General features: G+C 40.5%; 1 protein-coding gene across 1 annotated transcript; it reads right to left on the bottom strand.

Annotated features, from left to right (window-relative positions):
- Positions 1-7,078: 7,078 nt before the first annotated feature.
- STX10 (syntaxin 10) lies at positions 7,079-18,181 on the bottom strand. Its single transcript, XM_087924607.1, has 8 exons — positions 17,998-18,181; positions 16,487-16,656; positions 16,092-16,186; positions 14,598-14,660; positions 12,892-12,987; positions 11,906-12,012; positions 11,076-11,170; positions 7,079-9,490 (listed from the first exon to the last, which is right to left on the bottom strand). The coding sequence occupies exons 1-8, from the start codon at positions 18,030-18,032 to the stop codon at positions 9,399-9,401; spliced, it is 753 nt and encodes a 250-aa protein (XP_087780733.1). The 5' UTR covers positions 18,033-18,181; the 3' UTR covers positions 7,079-9,398.
- Between the last annotated feature and the right edge of the window lie 2,792 nt (positions 18,182-20,973).

Raw genomic sequence — 20,973 nt, 5'->3', positions numbered from 1 at the left:
CCACCTAACTATACTGGTTGTATTTCAGCAGGGGTTGCAAATTTTAGATTCAACCAGTCTTAGCTAAGGGGATGTACATTTCCTTTGCATATGTACATTTGTAGATATGTGTGTTTGTTCTTTATCTGGAAAGAGCTCAAAATCAACCCAGATCTTGTTTCAGAGATTCACACATTCAGGTCCTGGTTGACAAGGAGAGACAATTTTCATGCCACTGTCTAGTTCCAGAGAATTCCTTGGTACATGTATATTTATAACTGGGGAGAAATGAACCCATTTCTAAATCACTTCATGAATTGATACTCTAAATGAATTTTGCTGTGTTGATTCCTCCTCTCTAGATAGAACACTAAGAATGCCACACTGAGCCCACTTGGCTGGGAATAAGTGTGAATAGTGCTGCTGACTGAACACAATGAGCTTTTCTGCATACCTTGATGGAACATTCTCCCACCATCTGTGTGAACCAGTCTTGCCTGAGAAGTCATGTGGGTGGATTCCCCACCCACCCCTTTTTAATCTACTTCATGTACATGTCCTACGTTGCTCAGAGAGAATAGCTGCTTTGTACATCAAGGCATATGTTGCTGGTTTCCTTTGGTTAGAATAGGCAATCTTGTTCTTTCCTGACTTTGGTAAATCCAGGACATTTTCTAACCCTGGGGTGGGGGGAGGCAAAGAGAAAGCTGGGTACAGTATCTAAAGAGGTTATCCTTCAAACAGCCCAGCCAGATGCAGAGGACCTGATTCCTTGAGTGCTGGTCCGGGAGACTGCAGTTGATTGGAGATGTTTTCAGAAAAGTTATTGTCCCAGTTTAAATGTAGGTAAATCTGCCTTATAAACCTAAGGTATTATACTTATTTCCTTCTTTTTACTGATTTCCTTCTTGTAATTCCACCATAGAATCCAGAGATTCACAGTTTTTGTGAATTTGCAGATAGTTCTGTTTTGTCTGTTTTTCTCAGAATTATAATTCAGGTGCTGCTATTTTTAGAAATCCATGATGAAGTGCACAAACTTTGTGGCATCCTACTGCATTCCCTGCCCAGTGATACTATGAGCATTTGCTTTACTATAAAGAAATGGCTCTTCCAAGATCTCGAAAGTTAATTGTTAACATTAACTCCAATTCACCCTTCACTGCTTTCACTTTTTTCCAGGTCCTCTTTTCTCTCTTCCTACTAGTTTATTTTATACAGGAAAGATTTAATTGTTAACTAGGGTGCAATTTACCCAGTGCTTCTATATTATTATGGTCAGTTATATAACAAACCCCACTCACTTCACATCTGATTAGTATTTTTCCTGAAAAATGGAAGAGACAGAAGTTAACTTTTTAAAAATCATATACATTTTCTAGAAACCAAATAGAGGTATAGTTCATTATTTTCTTACACTATAATAATCTTTAATCATGTTCTAGTTGGAAAAAAGTATGTAATGGATGGTGTTTAAAGGTAAATGATACAAAGTTTTATTGATATGGTGGGTATATATGTGACAGAGAGAATTGTAATAATAGTCTCCACCTGAATTTTCAAACGGTTTTAGGAGAAATAATTAGCTTAGCTGTCACATTTGAAAACTGGCCTTGTTTAAACGATGGAAAGAATATGAGCATTGAACCAACATTGCATATTTAGCAGGACTGCAAGAAAAAGAAAACCAGGTATCTAATCAAGAATGCATGTGCATTGTTGAGGAGAATGCCCACCTGCATCACAGTGCTTCTCTAAATCATACATGGACTTATAGGGATGAATATTGCAATATGAATAGAGATACATATCCAGGTCGTCATTTTTATAGGAACAACTAATATAGAACAGTTGCATGCACATGAGTTCCTGTTATCATCTGATGCTTGCGTCTATCTCTCACCCATGCTGCCACCCATGTTGTTGCATGTTCTATAGAGGCTGACCAATTATATTTACTAGCTATTTTTTCATGAACATGAATGTGATTCTAATGAACAGACTCTTAAGATAAAACAGCTGGGGTAGTAGTAAACTGTTAAAACACTTTTCCCCCAAACAAAAAACATGCCAGCTTTTCCCTCAATCTGCATTGAACCTAGTCTTGCCCGTAGTACCACTCCAATTCCTGAACTCTGATTGATATGCTCCAATCCATCTGCACAGTACACTCTTAAAATTCTATACTTTGTCCTTTTTTTCTACTGTTCTCCTTGGTATTTCTGATAGGTTCTCTTCCCTTCCCTAACCACATAATGTAACATTTTTTATTTGAAAATGTAGAGGAATTAAGAGATTATAATGGCATAGACTTTTTTGCATAAAAATGGATAGGAGTTCATGCTTCTTTCTACCATCTTGACCTCCAAATTAAGATTGGAAGACACATTCTTTAAACTCCACTCTGAGTTAGGGATACTTGTAGTTGAACCACTACAACGCCTGAATATAACTTTACCACAGCGTATTGTCTTCAGTGGATAAAGTACTATAAAATAGTGAAATAACATCCAAAATCTTTCCCCCTACGTTGGTTTTTAAAGCAAAAAATATATTGCAATAACAACAGTATTTCACTGTGTGACTCAGAACAGAATTTTCTCCCTAATCATTAAGAGTTTTTCCTTATAAAAGTATGTTAGATTGGTCTTCTCTAATCTCCACTGAATTCTAACATAGCCACTGCTCAGGATGTGAAAAGCTTTCTTAGGTTATTATTACTTGTTCAGCTGAGTGAACTAAGCACTTCTACGACATAAATGTGTATCACACATTCATCCCCTTCTCAGTAAACTTGAGCAGAGTTACTTGGATGTGAGTAATAACGTTATTAGTTTTCAGTTTTGACAAAGTGGGAAGAAGTGGAAAGATTAATCCCCTTTGAACAATTGGCTTTTTTTCAGTAACCCCGTGTGTAGAAAATGGACTTCTTGCTACTAATAGTGACAAGAAATCAGCTGTTTCCTACGAACTGATCAGATTGATCAACTAACAAGCAGGAAAAGGAGACACCGCTTTTACCATAATTGTCCATCTTACACTGAAGAAATGAAATTTATGAAAAATACAATTTTATCCATACCCATTGGATACCTTCTTCTAAAAGAGGTTTCTAGTGTCCAAGGCTTCCTCCCACTTTTCTCAGCCTCCAAAATGATATTGGGAAAGGCCAAAAAGAAAGAGTTAATAAGGTTTGGACAAGAAAAGTGTTTAGCAGATTATAATTCTCTGATCTGTCATGGCTCCAGTTTAGATTATGAAAACTAAGAATAACTTGCACTGGGATGAAACCAGTTCTGGGGGCATAATAATAACAGGAGATCTAGATCTATGCCCCCCCTCCCCATCCTAACTCCCCATTATATTGGCCTCTTTGTCAACAGAGCATAAGAGTTTATGGAGCCTCCAAAAGTCAGAGCAATCCATAATTGGAAATAAAGTTGCATCCATACGCCTGTCAATGCAGGGCAAGTATAACCTTAGTACATATTCAGAGGCATCCAGAACTTAATGTTCAGCTGAATTTACTTTATCTAGAATGCTTGCTTCTCATTCTTTTACCCAAGATAGAGCTGTTATTACATTTGGTAGCAGCATGTGCATCACTCGCTGGTAAAACAAACATTCTGCAGTCCTGGGCACTTCCACTTTGAATTGGAAAAGACAAGGTGAGCTCAAGATGTGACTCGGGAGGCAGCAATTTTTGTCTCTCTCTTTAGTCACCTTACTGTAGTTGGGCAGCCTTGTAAGTGAGATAAATAATATCTTGTGGGCCCAGCCTTTAAGATTGATGAGGATGGGAATTAAGGCAGAATCTGCTTTAGAAAGATGACACTTTTGAGGAAGGGTCTTGAAAAGATGAGATATATGGTAGGTCAATCTCTTCTATCTCACTCCTTTTGACCAACCAATTTTGCACTGGCTCTCACCATTATATTTTGGGAGAACTCTGAAATCCGCTTTTGAGTTCAAAGATTGAGAGAGGGAGTGAAGTGTAGATTGCATGTAAGCCTTGGCAATTCATTAAATCTTGGAGCGAAGACCAGTTTTTCTGATGCAGGGAGCAAGGGGGAGGGGATTGTGCAATATTAATGGCACATACTGAGGAAAGGCAACCATTTTTTGCTGTGATTCTTGGGACACCTGATTTATTCTAAGAAAATAAAGGCATTAATTTTAAGTGAAAAAAGAGCATACACTAAAAAAAGAAAAGCACTTATTTTAAGTGAAAAAAAGAAGAGCGTACATTATTCCTTTCCTGTTTACGTACTTCAGAGTCCGTTAGGGCCTTTGAATAGGTGCCAAGTGGGGGTTCATATAAACTGGTCAAGTAGCTCTGGTGGAACATAAGCTAGTAATTCTGTTTACACTGGAAGACAATTTGAATAGCGTCTTGCCATGCATGTTTCACATGTGATGGACTTTTATGGGCAACAGGTGTGATTGCCTTTGGAACTTTCTAGGAGAAAAGGAAAAAGGTTGTACATTGCTTGCTTTTCTCACCAGGAGGCGTAACTGCTGTAGAAGAGTTGCTGTTGCAAATATTGCAAGCTGGTCTATCTTCTAAGACAGAGCTGCCAGAGCTCAATTTTTAAAACAGCAGGTTACAGGAGAGAGGAGTTCTGAAAACTGGGCAGACCAAGGGCCTTTGGGACCGTAGTCTGTAATCAGCAAAGGTCCGCTTTGTTGCCATTCATGTTCGTTGTCTCGTCTCTGGGATGGTAGCTGAGGTGGTAGCCAGGACATTCAGCACCTACTTTCTGGAACAGGAAATATGTTCACCCACTTGGCACACTTAGGAAAAATCTGGTGCCAATATTTAAATCCCAGAGGACTCAGGAGATTCAGCTGGATTCCTCTTTGTTGAGTCTTTTTCCAACCTACTTAGGAATTTCTTCTAGTGGCATATTTACATCTTGGATATGCTTTCTTGTGTTAACAATGGAAAGAACAGATTTCAGAGGGGATGGGAGGCCCGACTTTTGTTGTATCCATTTTTGTCATCTTTTATTTTCCTTTTGACATTTATATGCTGGTCTAGGACCGTAATAGACATTTGATTTGCCCTTTTTTTTCCTTAACTAAAGCAAACAATCTTTTTTAAAAGGACAAAAATGTAATACGGAAAGCACTAACAAAGCCTGATTATGTAACCTCTGTGCAGATGCAGCATGGACTCTTTTCTTCCCCTTCCAGGCGCTTTGGGTTAATGCAAGCAGCTACTCCAATATATCAGTACTTCTCCCTTCCCCGCCCTTGTAAAATCCTTTCAAAGAGGAGAATTGATCCTTTAAAATACAAAATAACAATGGCAAAACCTCCCTTTTCCCACCCATTCAGCCCATCCCAGGTCCCTCAGCATCCCACGCTCTTACCTCTGAACTTTCCCCTTTGCCCCTTGGATAATGCCAGTATTTGTTCTGTGTTATAAGTGCCAAGAAAAATTTTGTGACTCCTCATCCCTGTGACCTGAGAGTATCAAGAATTGCACATTAACTACTGTAAAGATTAAAAAAAAAGAGGAATTCAGAAATGTTAATTAAAAAAAAGTTTGTAACAATTGTGTCCCTGGCTATTTCATTAAGCTCATCATTACTGTGAGACGTTATGGGATAGCTTTGCCAAAACTTAGACTGGATTTATTTAATAATGAATTTAAGCCTTGGAGCATCCTATTTCTGAGCATCGTAACTCTCTGCAATAAAGTTAACACAATCATTAATTTCATATTCTTCAAATGGATGTAGTAATCCAGTGGAGTCCTCCCTCTGTAAAATGAGGAATGAAGAAACAATTTTTAGCATCTGCTTTTCCCTAACCCCACCTATAAGGTTCTTTGAAAGGGTATGGGAAGGTGCCCTCAAGCCATCTGTTCTGCCAATATCTTGATAAAAATCTCTAGAAGTATGTCTTCGGGAAAATTTCTTGCTTACAAACTTTTATTTTGTAAACCTTGATGCATGGTGTAGAAGTGTGTATGCACGCAACAAGGATGTGTCAAATTTTTCAACTTTTAATTTCCAAATACTAGGGGTGCTCAAAAATTGTGACACCCCCTGGGGATTGGAAAGATATTTTGGTTACTTTAATATAATTTAGATGTGCTTGGTAAGTAACTACAATCATATAATAACTTTTTAACGATTTGTTTCATTTCGCACATGCAGACCTTCCAGTCAGTTTTTGACTTCTGATGACTGCCTGAACTGGTCCTTGGCAAGGTTTTTGGGAAGTGGTTTGCCATTGTTTCCCAGGACTGAAAGAGTGACTGGTTCAAAATCACCCATCTGGCTTTGAAACTAAGGAGGGACAGGAACTTAAGTTTCCCTAATCTAGCCTGATGTCTTAACTAATAATACATCAAATTAGTTCTTCCTGGTTATTCCGATTGCTTTGGTATGCCTACTCTGCTGAAAATGAGAGCTAAATCTAGTTTTGTAGGTAGTTGGTGGAAAAATTGGCATATATTTACAAGTGTGTACGTGTTTGTACAAATATTCTACGTTTGACTATGAGAAGCAAATATCCAAAATCTGTATTGCTATGAATTGTAGGAGTCAACATCTGGCTCATCAGTGACTGCCTTATGCAACTGGAAGACTGCATCTTCTGGTTGCATAGCTAATACTAAGGGACATTGCAGGTTAAGCAACACCTGAAGAGTCACAGGTTATCCTTTCTGCCAGAAGTAGGGAGTAGATAGAAACATTCTTTAATATACCATCTTCTGTTCACTGTTGAGGTTTAGCAGAGTAGCTACTAAACAAAGTATTTAAAAAATGTAAGCACTCAATAGCTGAACCTCTCTAGTTGGCTTACAGTAAATGGTAGAAATTTAAGGCATATGCCATTAACATGAACTTACAGAATGGTCTGTAACAATAAAGCATCAGCAGATCTACAGATATTGAGGTCTCCATAGTAAATTGTATTTTCGTCAACATTTTCTTACCACTTTTGTATCTAGTGTCTGTAGATAAAGCTGAAGACAAGGTGAAACTGATTGTATCAGACAAAGCCATACAATGTCCATTCTCTTAGAGGTGTACGGAACCCGCCAATTCCTTCCCACATCAATCAAATAGTCCAAAACTGGTGGTTTACATTCAAGTATAAAATATTTATTTTTTAAAAAAAGTCATTTTAACATTGTTTTCTAAAAGTGGATAGACAGAAGATAGATCCAATTATTTGGATAGTTTCAGCAGCACAAGAATTCAGAATAGCAGCAGCCAAAACTTTCCCCTCACCCATATAAAGCTTGTCTTAACCAGAAAGTTTTTCTTCCAAATAAAGCCCTATAAGTGTTTCTCTAAATCCCAAGGCTCAGCATTCTTTGCACCAAGCTGATTGGTAAAACCTCTGGTTTTTAGGTAACAAAGTAGATCTGGAAATAGCCAGTCTCTCTTTTCAGGGCAGAAAATAAATTTTCACTGGCACTTTGCCAATGCTGAGATGGTCTGTCCACCATGTTTTGCCAGGCTTAAGTTGAAAAGAGAGCATTGATTAGTAAGTCAGATTTTTTTTTGCCTAGCCCAGAAATGTCACCATCAGTTGCATCTTAATGCACAATGCTATAATCTATATTTACATAATAAGAAACATTTTTTATCTCCCAATTTTTAGAAAACAGCTAAACAGAGGGATGGGGAATCAAGAGGTGGTGTTTGGTTTCATTAAGTATTTAAATAGTACAGTTTTAGATCATCTTCAACCCTTTTAATTTCACCAAGCCTTTCACCAACTCAACAAGCAGGACATACTGTTATCCTAATTCTTCCATCGTTCTTGATTGATTCAACTGAAAAATAGGTAACCCTTTAAGTCAATTGTGCTTCATCAGATACACTTAAATCAGGATAAGTTACATAGATTCAGAGTTGGTATGAAAGAATTGGATTCTTAAGACTTAAAAACAGAAAAAAACCCACTTCTGCTTATTTTTCTAAGCTGGTGACCAAAGAACGGGTAGAACATGATCACATTTATGAAACACGGATATTCAAATCCAATATTTCCCAAGTATGGCAAAAAAAGGCAGTACACAAAATTCCCATTCTAAAGTACAAAAATGGGCTGTGACAATAGCTTTGTGAGGCACAATGAAGAGCTGCAGTTTAGATCAGCAGTCGCCAACTGGTGGGACGTGATAAAATTTTGGTGAGCCGCAGAGAAATCTCACCCCCAGAGTACCCCAAAAAACAATTAATCCAGGCTGTGCAAAAGCACAAGGCTGCGCTGCCCACATGGCCCACGGGAACCCTCCCCACCCACTCACTCCTTGCCCGGTAAACTTGCCTGCTAAATTGCTATTTTTCTTTTTTCCGACCATCAGATGTTCTGCTGTGCTGGGAGATTTAGATTAGCTAGGAAGCAGGAAATGCTTGGATTTCTTGCTTTCTAGCTAGTTTAGATCTTTGGCTGTGCTTTTAAGCACAGCTGAACCACCCTTAGGACTGAAGTTTCTATTATTCAGTGCAGACTCACGGCAAGCAAATTTGTGAGACTGAGCTAGCCGATGGCAGATCGATTGATCACTGAATGATTCTGTGAGCAACTCAATCTGCCTGCTTTGCCTGATTTTGGGTAAAAGTTGCTCTTTTTAAATAAAAAAATCAATATTTATATGCATGGTGTGTTGTGAATTAATTTTATAAGTTTACTTGCTAGCAAATTTTATGTGACAGACTGAGCTAGCCAATGGCAGATAGATCTCTGAATGAATCTGATTCTGTGAGCAACTCAATCTGCCTGCTTTGCCTGATTTTGGATAAAAATTGCTCTTTTTTATAAAAAAAATCAATATTTATATAAATATTTATAATATTTACATACAAGCCATGCCCAGCCAGTCACATGACCACAAAGCCACACCCACAAATTAGGCCATGCCCACAGAACCGGTTAGTGGTCCCTGGGATCTAAAATTATGAGTTTGGTGGTCCCTGAGGTCCAAAAGGTTGGCAACCCCTGGTTTAGATAATGGTCTGATAAAAGAAATCTGAGCCCAAAACAGAAGTGCAATTTGAGAAGGCTTCAGGATTATCGCTCCCTAGTTCTCTGGAAAGTGAAAGCATGTCAATGGGTGGGAAAGGGGAAAAGCTTTCAGGCTTGCAAGAATCAATGTAACCTTACAGTAAAAATAGTATTAGCATTTATCATTTTGGTTTCCTGGTCTGGATGACCTTAATGGGTTGATAAGTACCAACAAGCAAAATCCTCCCTTGTCACAAACCTGTAGCTCCTAATAGTTAAGGGACAACAGCGTGAATACAAGGCAGGGAAGCCCAGTGAGAATCCAACATTCTTGTCATTGTCCTATGTCTTCACTAGCCCTCACCCCATATAGGACATAAGCCATGGTGACTTCAGGCTTTTCACACGAAAGGTTGGTGGTATCTTTTCCATTTTCCTTATGTTCATCTGTCAGTTGACCACAGAGCAAAAAGAAGGATCAATATCACCACACCAGTGATGACCAATAGGCAGATGATGCACCACTGACGCCTTTCTGATGGAGAAAGAACAAAGAGAGATGGTCTAAGTGCAGGAAGGCCAACCCAACTGGAAAGTTATAATCCACCACCAGGGGGACACAAGGAACTGATGTCTGGAACTAAGCACAAAAATGGGGATTGGGAGTAGTCTTAAAAGGGATGTATAATACATGGGACACTCCATGTTGAGCCATACAAACACATGTCTATGGGTTTTGTATACAAATACCTACACATTCTTTGACCCTAATTTAGTATTAAACCCAATCCCATTGAAAGAAAGGATCTTGAGGCATTAGCAGTTTTTCAATATGCTGGTCCTTAGTTATTAGGCATGCAGCAAAGAAAACAAAGAATAGTGGTTGTAGTGGTTAAAGCATCAGGTTAGAAACTAGGAGACTCTGAGTTCCAGTTCCCCCTCAGTAAAACCACTTGATCAACCTTGGGCCTGTCACTTCCTCTCGGTTGTAGGAAGGGGACAATAGCAAACTACTTCTGAAAAACCTTGCCAAGAAAAACAGGGATTTGTCCAGTCTCTGACAATCAAACATGATTGAACAGAAAGGGGCAGTGGGAGAAAACACTAGTGTTCTGGCATTAATCTCCAGAAATGATCCTATTCAAAATAATTTGGTTACATGATTAACATATGTAGTGAGGGTTAGGAGAGCTAACCTACAACTTAGGTATCATAGATAGCAAGACTGTCGGGGGCATTACTGGACAGACATTTTTGTAAATATAGAGGGATGCAAGTTCAAATATTGCGTATATAATCTTACAGCATGCCCTAAATGCTATTATTAATTTAATCCCAATTTGTGCAAAATAAAAATAACAGCTATCTATGACTGATTCTGGATTTGAACTGAGAATAAGGGAATGTTCAGCACAAATCAAAATTCAATACTGGCCTTAGAGGAACAGTTTTATGCAGTTATGCTCTCCTAGTCCCTTATCTCTTCCTCCAAATAGTGATCCATTTTTTCTTACAGCTGTTCCTTTGACAAGAGGCCTACCCATGATAAAAAAAAAATACGATCTCAAAATAAATGGTCATTCCAGGTTCTGATAACTGGCTCATTTGCTGAATCAAGGGGGGGGGGGGAATCTGACCTTGGAGTGGTCACAGCCCAACCTATTCATGGAATTATTGGAAGAACACTCTCTGCATTACCTTGAATTCCTTATCAAAACATAGGATATAAACCAAATCAATCAATCAATGTTTGTCAGTGTACTTAAAGAGCTGTGAATTTATGAAGGCCAGTATCTCTGTAGACTTTTAATGCCTACGCCTGCTCAAACTATACAAACCAGGTCTAGGGCAATCTGCAGTCCAGAGAGTAACACATCCACTGGTCCTTGTTCACACTGACTGGAATTAATTATCCAAAACATCTGGAATGCAACAAATTGTCTATTTCCAATAGAAAAGGAAAATTGGGAATCTAGTAATGCCAGACAGGGTGAGATTCAGCAGCTCCTTAAACATTTCTACGATGGGAAAGAAAGCTCAGTGAGGTGGAATGAGGTGGAAGCTCTTTTATTCTATGCAAATGGACAGGTCAAGAAAAACCATAAAGCCCTGCCTCTTACCACGAGCCATGTGGGAGACTCTGCCCATCTTTTTGAGCACCCCATCTATGCCGCTCTGAGTGTTGTCCATCTCGTGAGCAAAGTCTTCTAGCATTCTAGAAAGTCAGCAAATGCATCATCACATGGCAGTAGTTTATATAAAGCAGCAACCTCATATTTCAAGCTCGAGAACCTTGTTCCCCTCCCACTTGGTCACAAGGCATGAAGTTAACAGCTAAAACAATAATTCGCTCTGTTGCTGGGAATTTTCAAAATATTTTTTTATTACTAACACAATTTGGGATCTAAGAGATGGAACTGTACCCCAAAATACATATTCTACATTAGGGAAGTAGGGGCCCAAACTGATTTGTCTCCAATATCTCCAATAAGAATAAGAGATGAGAATTATTTTTAACTCCCTTACTGCTGGTATGAATATCAACCATGGTTGATTTGCTAATTTTTGTGTATGATATAAAATGCCTCACTTTGAGTGGAAGAACACCAGCAGAACGTTGTGCTGGTGATAGAAGATAGCAGTTTTTTGCTTTAGTCTTGCTTATATTATGGGATTTGACAGGATTGCATATTGTTGGACCTTCAGCTATTGTTGAACTGAAAATAATTCTTAATTCTAAATTGGAAATCATTAATCTGATCTATGATCTGCTTAAGATTATGTACCCAGGGCTCATCTATTGCCATCTATACTCACCAAGACATGGACTTTCTATAGTTCTGAATAAATTGTTTCAAACGTTCCAGCACTGCTAGACAATGTCACATGAAAAACAGATCCAAGCAAAGCCAATCAATTCCATCATCCCACCTTTGCTACCTGGACTCACATAGTTTGTTCATCAAGTTCCTCTCCAACCCGCCCCGACATGTGCCTCAGCACAGAAATGCTGCCAGAGACCAGCTCCAACTGTTCATCCTGTTCCTCAATGATCAACTATCATGGAGAAAAGAAGGCATCAGAGCATTTTTTGCAGGGAAAAAAGTGACAACAGCAACATCCACAGGAAACAAGAGATCTACAGAAGTCTCAAATAAAGAGATCTCCTGTCAAAAATGCAACTGTGTGATGCATCCAAGAATTTTTGCATTCTTTTATGCAAAAATCTTTTATAAAAAGAAGTCAGAAAGAAAGGAAAGAAATTAACGTTTACAATAGTATTTCATCCAACGATTTGAACCATGGCATTTCTTATATCCTTTGCATCTCTTTTTCAAATGGTGATTGAAACAATGGGTACATATACAAGTCTTTCTTGGTTCAATCACTAGACTGGGACTCTTGCTATTTGTTCAATAAGTTAAAGCAGCAGATGGGAAGAAAAATAAAGAAAGCAGGCAAGCAGCCAATTCTGGTACCGAAACATCATTTTCTTTTTTCTACATTGATGGGGCAAATGTCAAAACAACAAATGTACATCCATATCTCGCTTCGCTTTTATTAAGCTCACCGTTACTACTTCCTGTTCTACTGATGGGGAACTGTTATTCTGAACGTGCTCATAAACCAAACTTGGAACCCAGAACTCCAATTTAAGAAAAGATTTCAATTATCATTACTTCCATTCAAGGAACTTTGCTATTTGTTGTTTGACAGGAAGAGAAAAATAATGCCAAGAGATGCAATCAAGCAGGATCACATGGAATGTTGAGGGCTTACAAGCATTGCTACTGTTAGAGTTCATACCTCTATACATCTGTGCTATATTTTTATCCCCTACACGTATAAAAAGTAGAAGTCCCCTTTAGTCTCTGTAGAAACGGAGCTGATTTGTGAAAATCACTAGCTTGACTGGGATGGTGTTCGTCTTCTCACCTTCTGGTGTAACTGCTGCTCTTCCAAAATATGTGAATCAGCTGATGACACTTTCTCTGCACTCAACAGCCCACAGTGGTTCCCGCCATCCAACAACTTCCACAGAGAAAGGGGAGAAAAGAAAAGAGAAACTCTGAGCAAGACCAAGTTCTAACTGCTTCAAGGAAAATCACGAAATATCTAAGTAGCAATGGTGAATTAGAATGGAGAATTAACTTAGCAGCTTTTACTTCTGTAGAAAAGAACATGTCCTGAATTAAAAATAAGCTGCATATATTAAAATTCTTGGCTTTTAACAATTATTTAATATAGTTATTAATAGCCTTTCAAGACTGTTTTGCTGGTCTCACAATATAAGCCTTCAATTATATTATAATCAATATATTAACCATGCATAGATTAGGGCTTCCTTTTCAATTGTTGTATTATTGATAAGTTTATTTGCCATTTATCTTGCCATGTGGCTACTCTAGGCAGCTCACAATAAAGAAACGAACAAATAAAAAGGAAGTTTCAACGAAGTAAAAGTAAAATAATAGAAGAATAAACAAAGAAAAAGAAAGCAAAGAAAATACATGGATCCGGTTAGTTAAAAAAAGATGGATGTGTGGGCAGCTGGGGGAAGGAGGCAGCATCTGCTATCAATCTAGCAGCCACCTCTAGAGTAGAACTCTTCCATTGGATCTCCAGGCCAATTTGCAGAACCAGGTCCTTAAGCTCTTAGGAAAGATAGGATGTTGGGGGCAGATCTTCCCTGGTAGGGTAGGATGTTCCAAAGGGCAGGTTATGGTAGCAGAGAAGGCTCTTCTTCTGGTCTCTGACAGCAGGCGTACTTTGACTGATAGAATCCACAGAAGGCCTTCTATGCCAGCCCAAGTAGGCTAATCTTAGTGGGATGAGACAGTTCATCTAGCCTGGACCTGTGCCATTAAGGGCTTTCAAGGTCATAGTCAACCCCTTGGCTTGGAAGCAGACCAGTAGCCAGTGCAGTTCGTGGAGCAGAGATGGAATACGAGCCACCCCAGGGGCTCCAAAGACTTCTCTCAATGCCCCACTTTGCACCAGCTGAAGCTTCCCAATGGATAGCCCCATGTGGAGCGCATCGCAATAGTGCTGAGGAGATGATCAGGGCTTGAATAATTGAACACAGGGAGTCCAGATGCAGGAAAGGTTGCAGGCGGTGCACAAACTGGAGTTGTGTAAAAGCTCTCCCAGTCATACCCACCACCTGCTCTTTGAGCAGGAGTCATGAGTCCGGGAGGACTCCCGAGTGAAGAACTGGGTCTGAAGAGGAAAGTGCAACCTCATCCAGAATCAGGGATGACAAAACCTCAGGTCCCGAGGCTTCACACACCCAAAACCATTGTGGGATACTTTGCTTAGGACTTTTGAGTCTTTTTAGAAACAAATTGTTTTCACAGTAGCTTCAAAATATGGGGAACTAATGCGATAGGTCAAAGCCCTGATTAAAAGGTGCCATGTTTCTAGGGAAAGAATGCCCTAAGTTATGCTGCAGGGAAAGAGTGAAGAAGAAACCAGAGAATTTGGCCAAGCAAAAACCTGCCTGGAGATCTTTAGGTTAGAAAATCCCTTGTGGCAAGAGGTTGGGCAAGCAAAGAGGATCCAATAGCCTCTGTCATATTATGCCTTTTTCCTAAAGTAATTCCACGCAACATGTTAAAGTGGAGGGAGCAGAAAGACTCTACCTCTCTATTGTTCTTCTCCACAAAGGACTGGGCCACTGGGTCAGACATGTGGTCCTGCATTTCCTACAGAAAACAAAAGAGCAATAAAAACAGTGTCATTGAGAGTGTATTAGTAGAAAGACTGATGTTTTTTTCCTTCCATAGAGCTCCAACTACATATATCCCTACCATGTTTTCCCCAAAATAAGACCCTGTCATATTTTTTTGCCACTAAAAAAGGCACCAGATCTGATTTTGGGGGGATGCCACCCACTGACTAACCTCATTTGTGCACATCACTCCCGGCCTCCTTTTCACTGTCAGAGGCCTTCAGGAAAGCCTTGGTGGACTTCCCAGTTGCAGAAAAAATGGTCCAGCAAGGCAGGTGTCAGGGTGTGCGAGGCCTGGCTACAACTGTCCAAAGGTAAGCAATAGAGCAGCTCTACCACCACCACATCCCCATCCTAGCTTAATGTTTACCTGTGCACTCTGGAGTGGGCAGGATCTTAATTAGGGCTTATTTTGGGGGTAGGGCTTATATTGGGTACACGGGTAAAAAATCAAGCAAGGACTTACTTTCAGGATAAGTTGTATTTTGAGGGAAACAGGGTATTTAACCAAAGGTAGCCCTCAAGTTATTATTGTAATGGAACCTTCCCACTGTAACTCATGATGGTTGTAAAATGAGTCAGTCACATGGATGACCTAATTTTACAATCCTTTTTGCAAGCAGTTGTTAAGGAAATTACCACAGTTAAGTAAATATTTTCTATAGATGCGGTTATGCCGAACACTGGAAATAATTGCCAGTTTTCGGCAAAAAACTTGTCAAAATGTAATCACATGTGTACAGGAAGTGGCAAACGTCTTCAAATGTGGCCTGGTTGCCAAGCAGCAAAAGTGCAGTCATGTGATTGTGAGGGGGTTCCAAACTTCAAATCCAGGACATAAATATCCATCAGGTAGGTCTGTCAGAACATCAATCTTTTCCCAAGTTGTAAATCAAGGACTATGTGTAGGACACGAATATAAATGGAAGAGAGATCCCAATACTATGGGAGTCATCTGAATATGCAGAAATAAAAGCCAAAGTGATATACTATAAATTCATGGTTATCTATAAAGGGGGAAAGGGGCAGTGGTGGAAAACAATGACATATGCAATGAGGCCATTGTACATGTGACATAAACTCGCATATTTACATTGATATTGTAACGCATCTTGTGCAAATAACATACTTGCATCACATATGCGATGACAAGATACATACCGTAATTTTGACCTTACCAAATCTATAAAGAAGCAAAAGGCTGCCAAGGGTCATGATAATATCTAAAAATGGTGGATTTTTCCATTTGATAGAAAAGGAATTTTGTAAGATTTTCTCAGAATTGATCAAAAACTAAGAATTTACATCCAAAGTGGCTTTTCAATAGCAAGTTACAAGATTTTTATTCGTCACCATCCTGCCATCTCCTGATGCACAATCGGGTATATGCTTCAGGAAGCCTCACCTTGACTGATTCCCGCATCTCTGTGACAAAGGAACGTCGTGCTGCAACTTCAGACGGCGCAATGGTAAACTTGTGTGGGTTTGATTCCACAATGCGTGATTATGGTTAAGTGCAAAGGATTTGGAGTTTGTAAGTTTAAAAACTAGACTGGGCTGGATTCCAATACCTGGGTCTTATTCTGATATTCAGTCACCAGAAATTCAGCCTCTCTTGCTTGTTCCCCTACCAGGTTGAGGAAACAGATTTACAGCAGCAGTATAGGAGCAAAATGCTGCTAGGGCTGTCTTACAAGCATGCAGGAAGGTTTTTTTATTTTTTTTACTTTTTTAAGGGTATAATAGCACCATTGAGAGTGGTATCTCAACCTAATTTCAGCCTCATCCTCAAAAGGATATAAATGGTTTCTTCCAAGTCCTCCAAGTCCCACTCAATGCTGCGCAAGGTGTTGCGTAATTCATTTGTAGTCCAGTTCAGCTCCTCCTTGTTCACAATTTGGGTCTCCTGGAGCAGCTGGCCCCAACGTTGATAAAGCCCCTGGGCTGTATTCACTGCTTTCTGAACTTCTCTGCAGAGTCAAAGGAAAGATAGCAGCTGTAAGGGATGGAGGAAGCAACACAAGGCACCTGGGACCAGGAGAAGGCGCTGTTTGCGGCACCCCTCCTAAGGTGACCTGACAGGGTATGTTACAATGCCTTTGGTTTTGCCCTGCTGGTGACAAGTCTAGAAAATGAACTCTTGGACTTGATTGACAGGTCTTATGCAGGCAAAAATGAATCACTAATGCAGTTCTTATCGGTCTGATGGCAAGTCACCCAAGACCGATTTTATTCCTTTGAGATAAGCGCTTCAGCTCTGAAGCAAGGCAGCCATTCAGCATAAGCAAATTTCTCAGAGCAGAAAAAGTACACGAGAACGTCAAAGAAGCAGCAGTGTATGTCAGCATCCAATTTATTTGGATCAACTGATACTTGTAAGAGATCAAGGCAGTTGCAGTAGAAGAAGGTGCTGTTTCTTTGCCTGGAGGTCCATGAAACCATTCTCCCCAAAGAAAACATGATCACAAATGAAAAAGATCTAGCTGAATGACATAAATGGAGAGATATACTGAGCCATACCTAGATCTAAAGGGAGGGCAATAAACGACTACGGGGTTCTTCCCCATCCCATTTGTGTGTGAGAGCAAACAGAACTAAATAGCATTTCTGCATCAGGGCACTCCACAGCCAATTTTAGCCTTTGGCAGATCAGTGACACAAAACGAACAGAGTATTCATAGCTTTACTCTGACCACGTGCGTTCAGACGGCTCTATTAATACATTAAAATACAGATCTAAGCATATCTGCAGCATAACTAACTCCAAAGAGCTGCTACGATCTGAAATAGCGAGGAACAAAATAACGAAATTTCTCCGATTTATACAAAGTAACTCTCCTTGTTGCCTATTTCGTACTGTGCAAAAAATTCATCCTCGACCGATCTCTGCCCCAGGACGCGTTTCTCCATTAGAGAAACGGTGCTCAGACTTCGTCCACCAACATTTTTGTTTCCTTCCACTTCCTAAATCGGTAGCATTTGGGAACAGCCCGCGAGGGCCGTTATTTCTCAAAGTTGGGTTTCTTTTTCAAGCCTGCAGCCCTGCACACAGCAGTCTCCTTTGATTTATGGGGAAGGTCCTTTCTAAGATGTCGTTCCGGGGGTTGTTTTAACTATTTGAACGGGATTTCCCATCAGAGGTGGGGAAATTTCTCAGCTGGCTTTCTGCCTTTAGATTCTCGGCTTACCCGATCTTTTCACACTCTCCACACCCCCGCGTGGTTTCAACCGGCTCTTTTCGTGGCTTTTTTTTTCCAGAGGGAAGGCTTGTTTGTTTCAAAGTATCCCCGCCACCGGGGACTGCCACTCACCCTTTCACCACGAAGAACGGGTCCTCCAGAGACATCCTTGACCCTTCAAGTCGCCTTCAAGAAGTCCAGACGACCAATAGAAACGTGTATAGGCTTTGAAAGCACAGACATCTATGGAGGAAATGTTTCCTTGTCTCCCCCCACCTCCCCTCACTGAACTGAAGCCACCAAGGCAGCCATGTTTATTACGGGTCCCTCTTTCACAACCCTGTATTTCCCTTGGGCTTTTCTTTCTTTTCTTTTTTCTTTTAATACGGAAAGGGGACCCGCCTTTTCTAGGGAGGAGCCAAAATAGGGAAGAGAGGTGAGTAGGCGGGCTGAAGAAAAAAAAGAAGAAATCTCCCCTGGAATTTCCCAGCTTCCGTGCAGTCTTTTTCTTTCTTTTTTTTCTTTTTTGAGGGGGAGGGGTGTTTCTGCTTTCCTTTCTTTCCATTCCCACATTTCCTAAAGAAGGAAGATTTGGCCTGAGTCTTCGCGGCTTTGCTTACACAAATTAATTTCTTTTAACCGCCTCTCGTTTGAGAGCTTCACTTTTTCAGGTTTTCCACCCCAATTCGCAAGGCTTTTCGGATAGCCCTGAGTCGCCCGGCAAAACGACTGAAGCGGCTCCAGAGTGGACTGCGTAGTTTTAGTTCTTAAGTTTCACTGTAACCTTTTGAATCTCGATATTGGTCATTATGCGCAAAGAAGAAAACGAGACCGTATTTTAACTACAGGGTAACGGAGCGTAGAAGACACGGGGCTCCGTATTTTTAAACGTTACCACCGTCTACTCTAAATAAATAATTGGCATGGCGAAAGCTCGTGTCCTGGAAGGGACCCAAGAGGGAGGGGAAGAGTAGAAAGACTTCGTGGGCCGAGTTTGGAGATGACGCAATAAGGAGGCACAGGCAGAGCCTTGCCAGACGAGAAACCGGTCTGGCTAAAACCAGAAACTAATTATTTCTTACATAGGTGCCAAAAAGCTCCTAAAGCCCAAGTCTGTTCGGTTGTCTAATGATTTGTTCCAGATTTGTTTTCTCTGACCTTCATTGATGTTTACATTTTCAGACATTGAAAATTTGTAAACATTTTCTTGCTCATTTCCCCCCAGCTATTTTAGGCAAGCCATGATCCCAAGATAAACATTGCTGGGTAGTTAATAAAATCCAATTTACACGTCTGAAAACTCCGGAGTAGTCCATCCGGCCATAATAATTTCGTACAGGGACGTCTGCGTCCACGATCTCTTTATCTTCACCCAATTTTTCGTGCTTTTTATCATGTTGGAAGCCGTCCAGAGTCGCTCTGGTAGCAATATGGGCGGTGTATAAGTTTAATATACTTAAAAAGCTTGCAACGGGGTTACGTCAGCCAAATTTTTATTTGACCTCCCGTTTCTGGATCAAGACCAAAATGTGACTTGCATGCAAAGTGTAGCATATACGTTTCGGTGTAAAATAACTTCCTGGTGTACCTTGAGCCTCGGTGAAACAGGAAAGTAATAAATTTAGACCGCGTGCGAGTTTTGTGATAAGGATTTACACAGCCACACCCGAGTATATCAGATGAAATTACAGTATTGGAAAGGCGGCAGTAATTTGGAAGACTAAAAGAGAGGGGGAAAAAAAGGCTTAGGTTTGGTACGATATCCATACTTGGCATTTACATAGAGAAACTGCTTATAAACGGAGATTATGCGACGCGAGATATAAAATGTAGTCTGAAAGTGGCAGAATTCAGGAGGATATACGCCACCTAAGCATAAAGTATTGTATTACCCCCGAGGCCCGTTATACGTAGACGGATTGGCTGACAAGGCAGATGGCTCCCTGGGTGAAGGCCCGGAAGCTCAGTGGAGCCTTTCGCCGCGTTACCCATTTATGGACATAGGAAGCAGGGCTGCTGCTGCTACTGCTGCTGCTACAAACGTAAGCGCTTTGGAAACGCTGGTGAACGTAGCCTCGGCTCCTCCCCCTGCCTTGTCGTCAGGCTCCAATAATACATGCAATAACCATGGAGGCGAGAGGGAAGGGTAACCTAAATAGAGGGAGGAGCCCAGCTCTGGGATTACTGTAGCCATGAATAGGGAGCTAGGGGCGAGGGTGCCTTCCGTTGTGCTGATTGGGGGAGGCTGGTTAAAAGACAATGTGTTTTCCCGACCAGTAAAAAAGATTTGCGTGAATATGGGAATATTCTCTCCAAAACACCACCCCCTCTGTAGTAAAACACAGCGGTTAGGAAGCAGGCAGCCATAAATGCAGATGAATGGGAGAGAATATAAGTATGCAAATTGAGGCGAAGCCCCGTGGAAGGCCTCCCTTTGGAAGCTCTGGAAATTACAGAATGCTGGACCACTTTGACCAGAACTGCCAGACTGAATAACCCTGCAAGGGAATTTACTCCCAAATCAGGTTTGTTGTATAGGTTTGGTTGGTGACAACAGGATTTCAAAACTCTGGGTGACCGGAGCAGCTGTAGGGAGAAGCAACTGGAATCAGCATGCAACTCAGGAAAAAGGAACCCATTTCTTTCAAGTGCTGCTTTGGGGGAAGCGAAGGAGCCCCAAATCCTGTTTTTTTCCTGACTGGGCATCTAAAGCAAAAAAACCCACATCGATAACCTCAAGGGCAACATCTTACTCTTATTTCAAATCTTTTTTGAAATCTTTGAAACAAATTTGAAGCCTGCAAGATGCTAGACTGCAAACGGAAACTCAATTTTTAAATATTAGTGTCCAGAAGAGCAAAACAATCTTGAACGAGTGGGAGCACGTGGCCTTCAGGCAGTGAACCACAACTTCTCAAATTGTTCACGTTGCAGATGATGTCTGAAAACCGCCCTGTTTTCCCAGAGTAAATCTTGCACTCCACCACATCTCATTCAGAATTCATAAAGGGTACTCCATTCCCAAGGAAACGAACAAATTTATTCTGAAGCTAAGGAATCGGCAGCTAGCCACCGCTTGCCCGCTCCGCTTACACAACCAGCTGTTCA

The sequence above is a fragment of the Pseudonaja textilis genome, chromosome 2, assembly GCF_049901715.1.
Source record: "Pseudonaja textilis isolate UNSWEBS1 chromosome 2, rPseTex1.2, whole genome shotgun sequence".
NCBI classification, from domain to species: Eukaryota; Metazoa; Chordata; class Lepidosauria; order Squamata; family Elapidae; genus Pseudonaja; species Pseudonaja textilis.
This window is presented reverse-complemented; position numbering and strand designations above follow the sequence as displayed.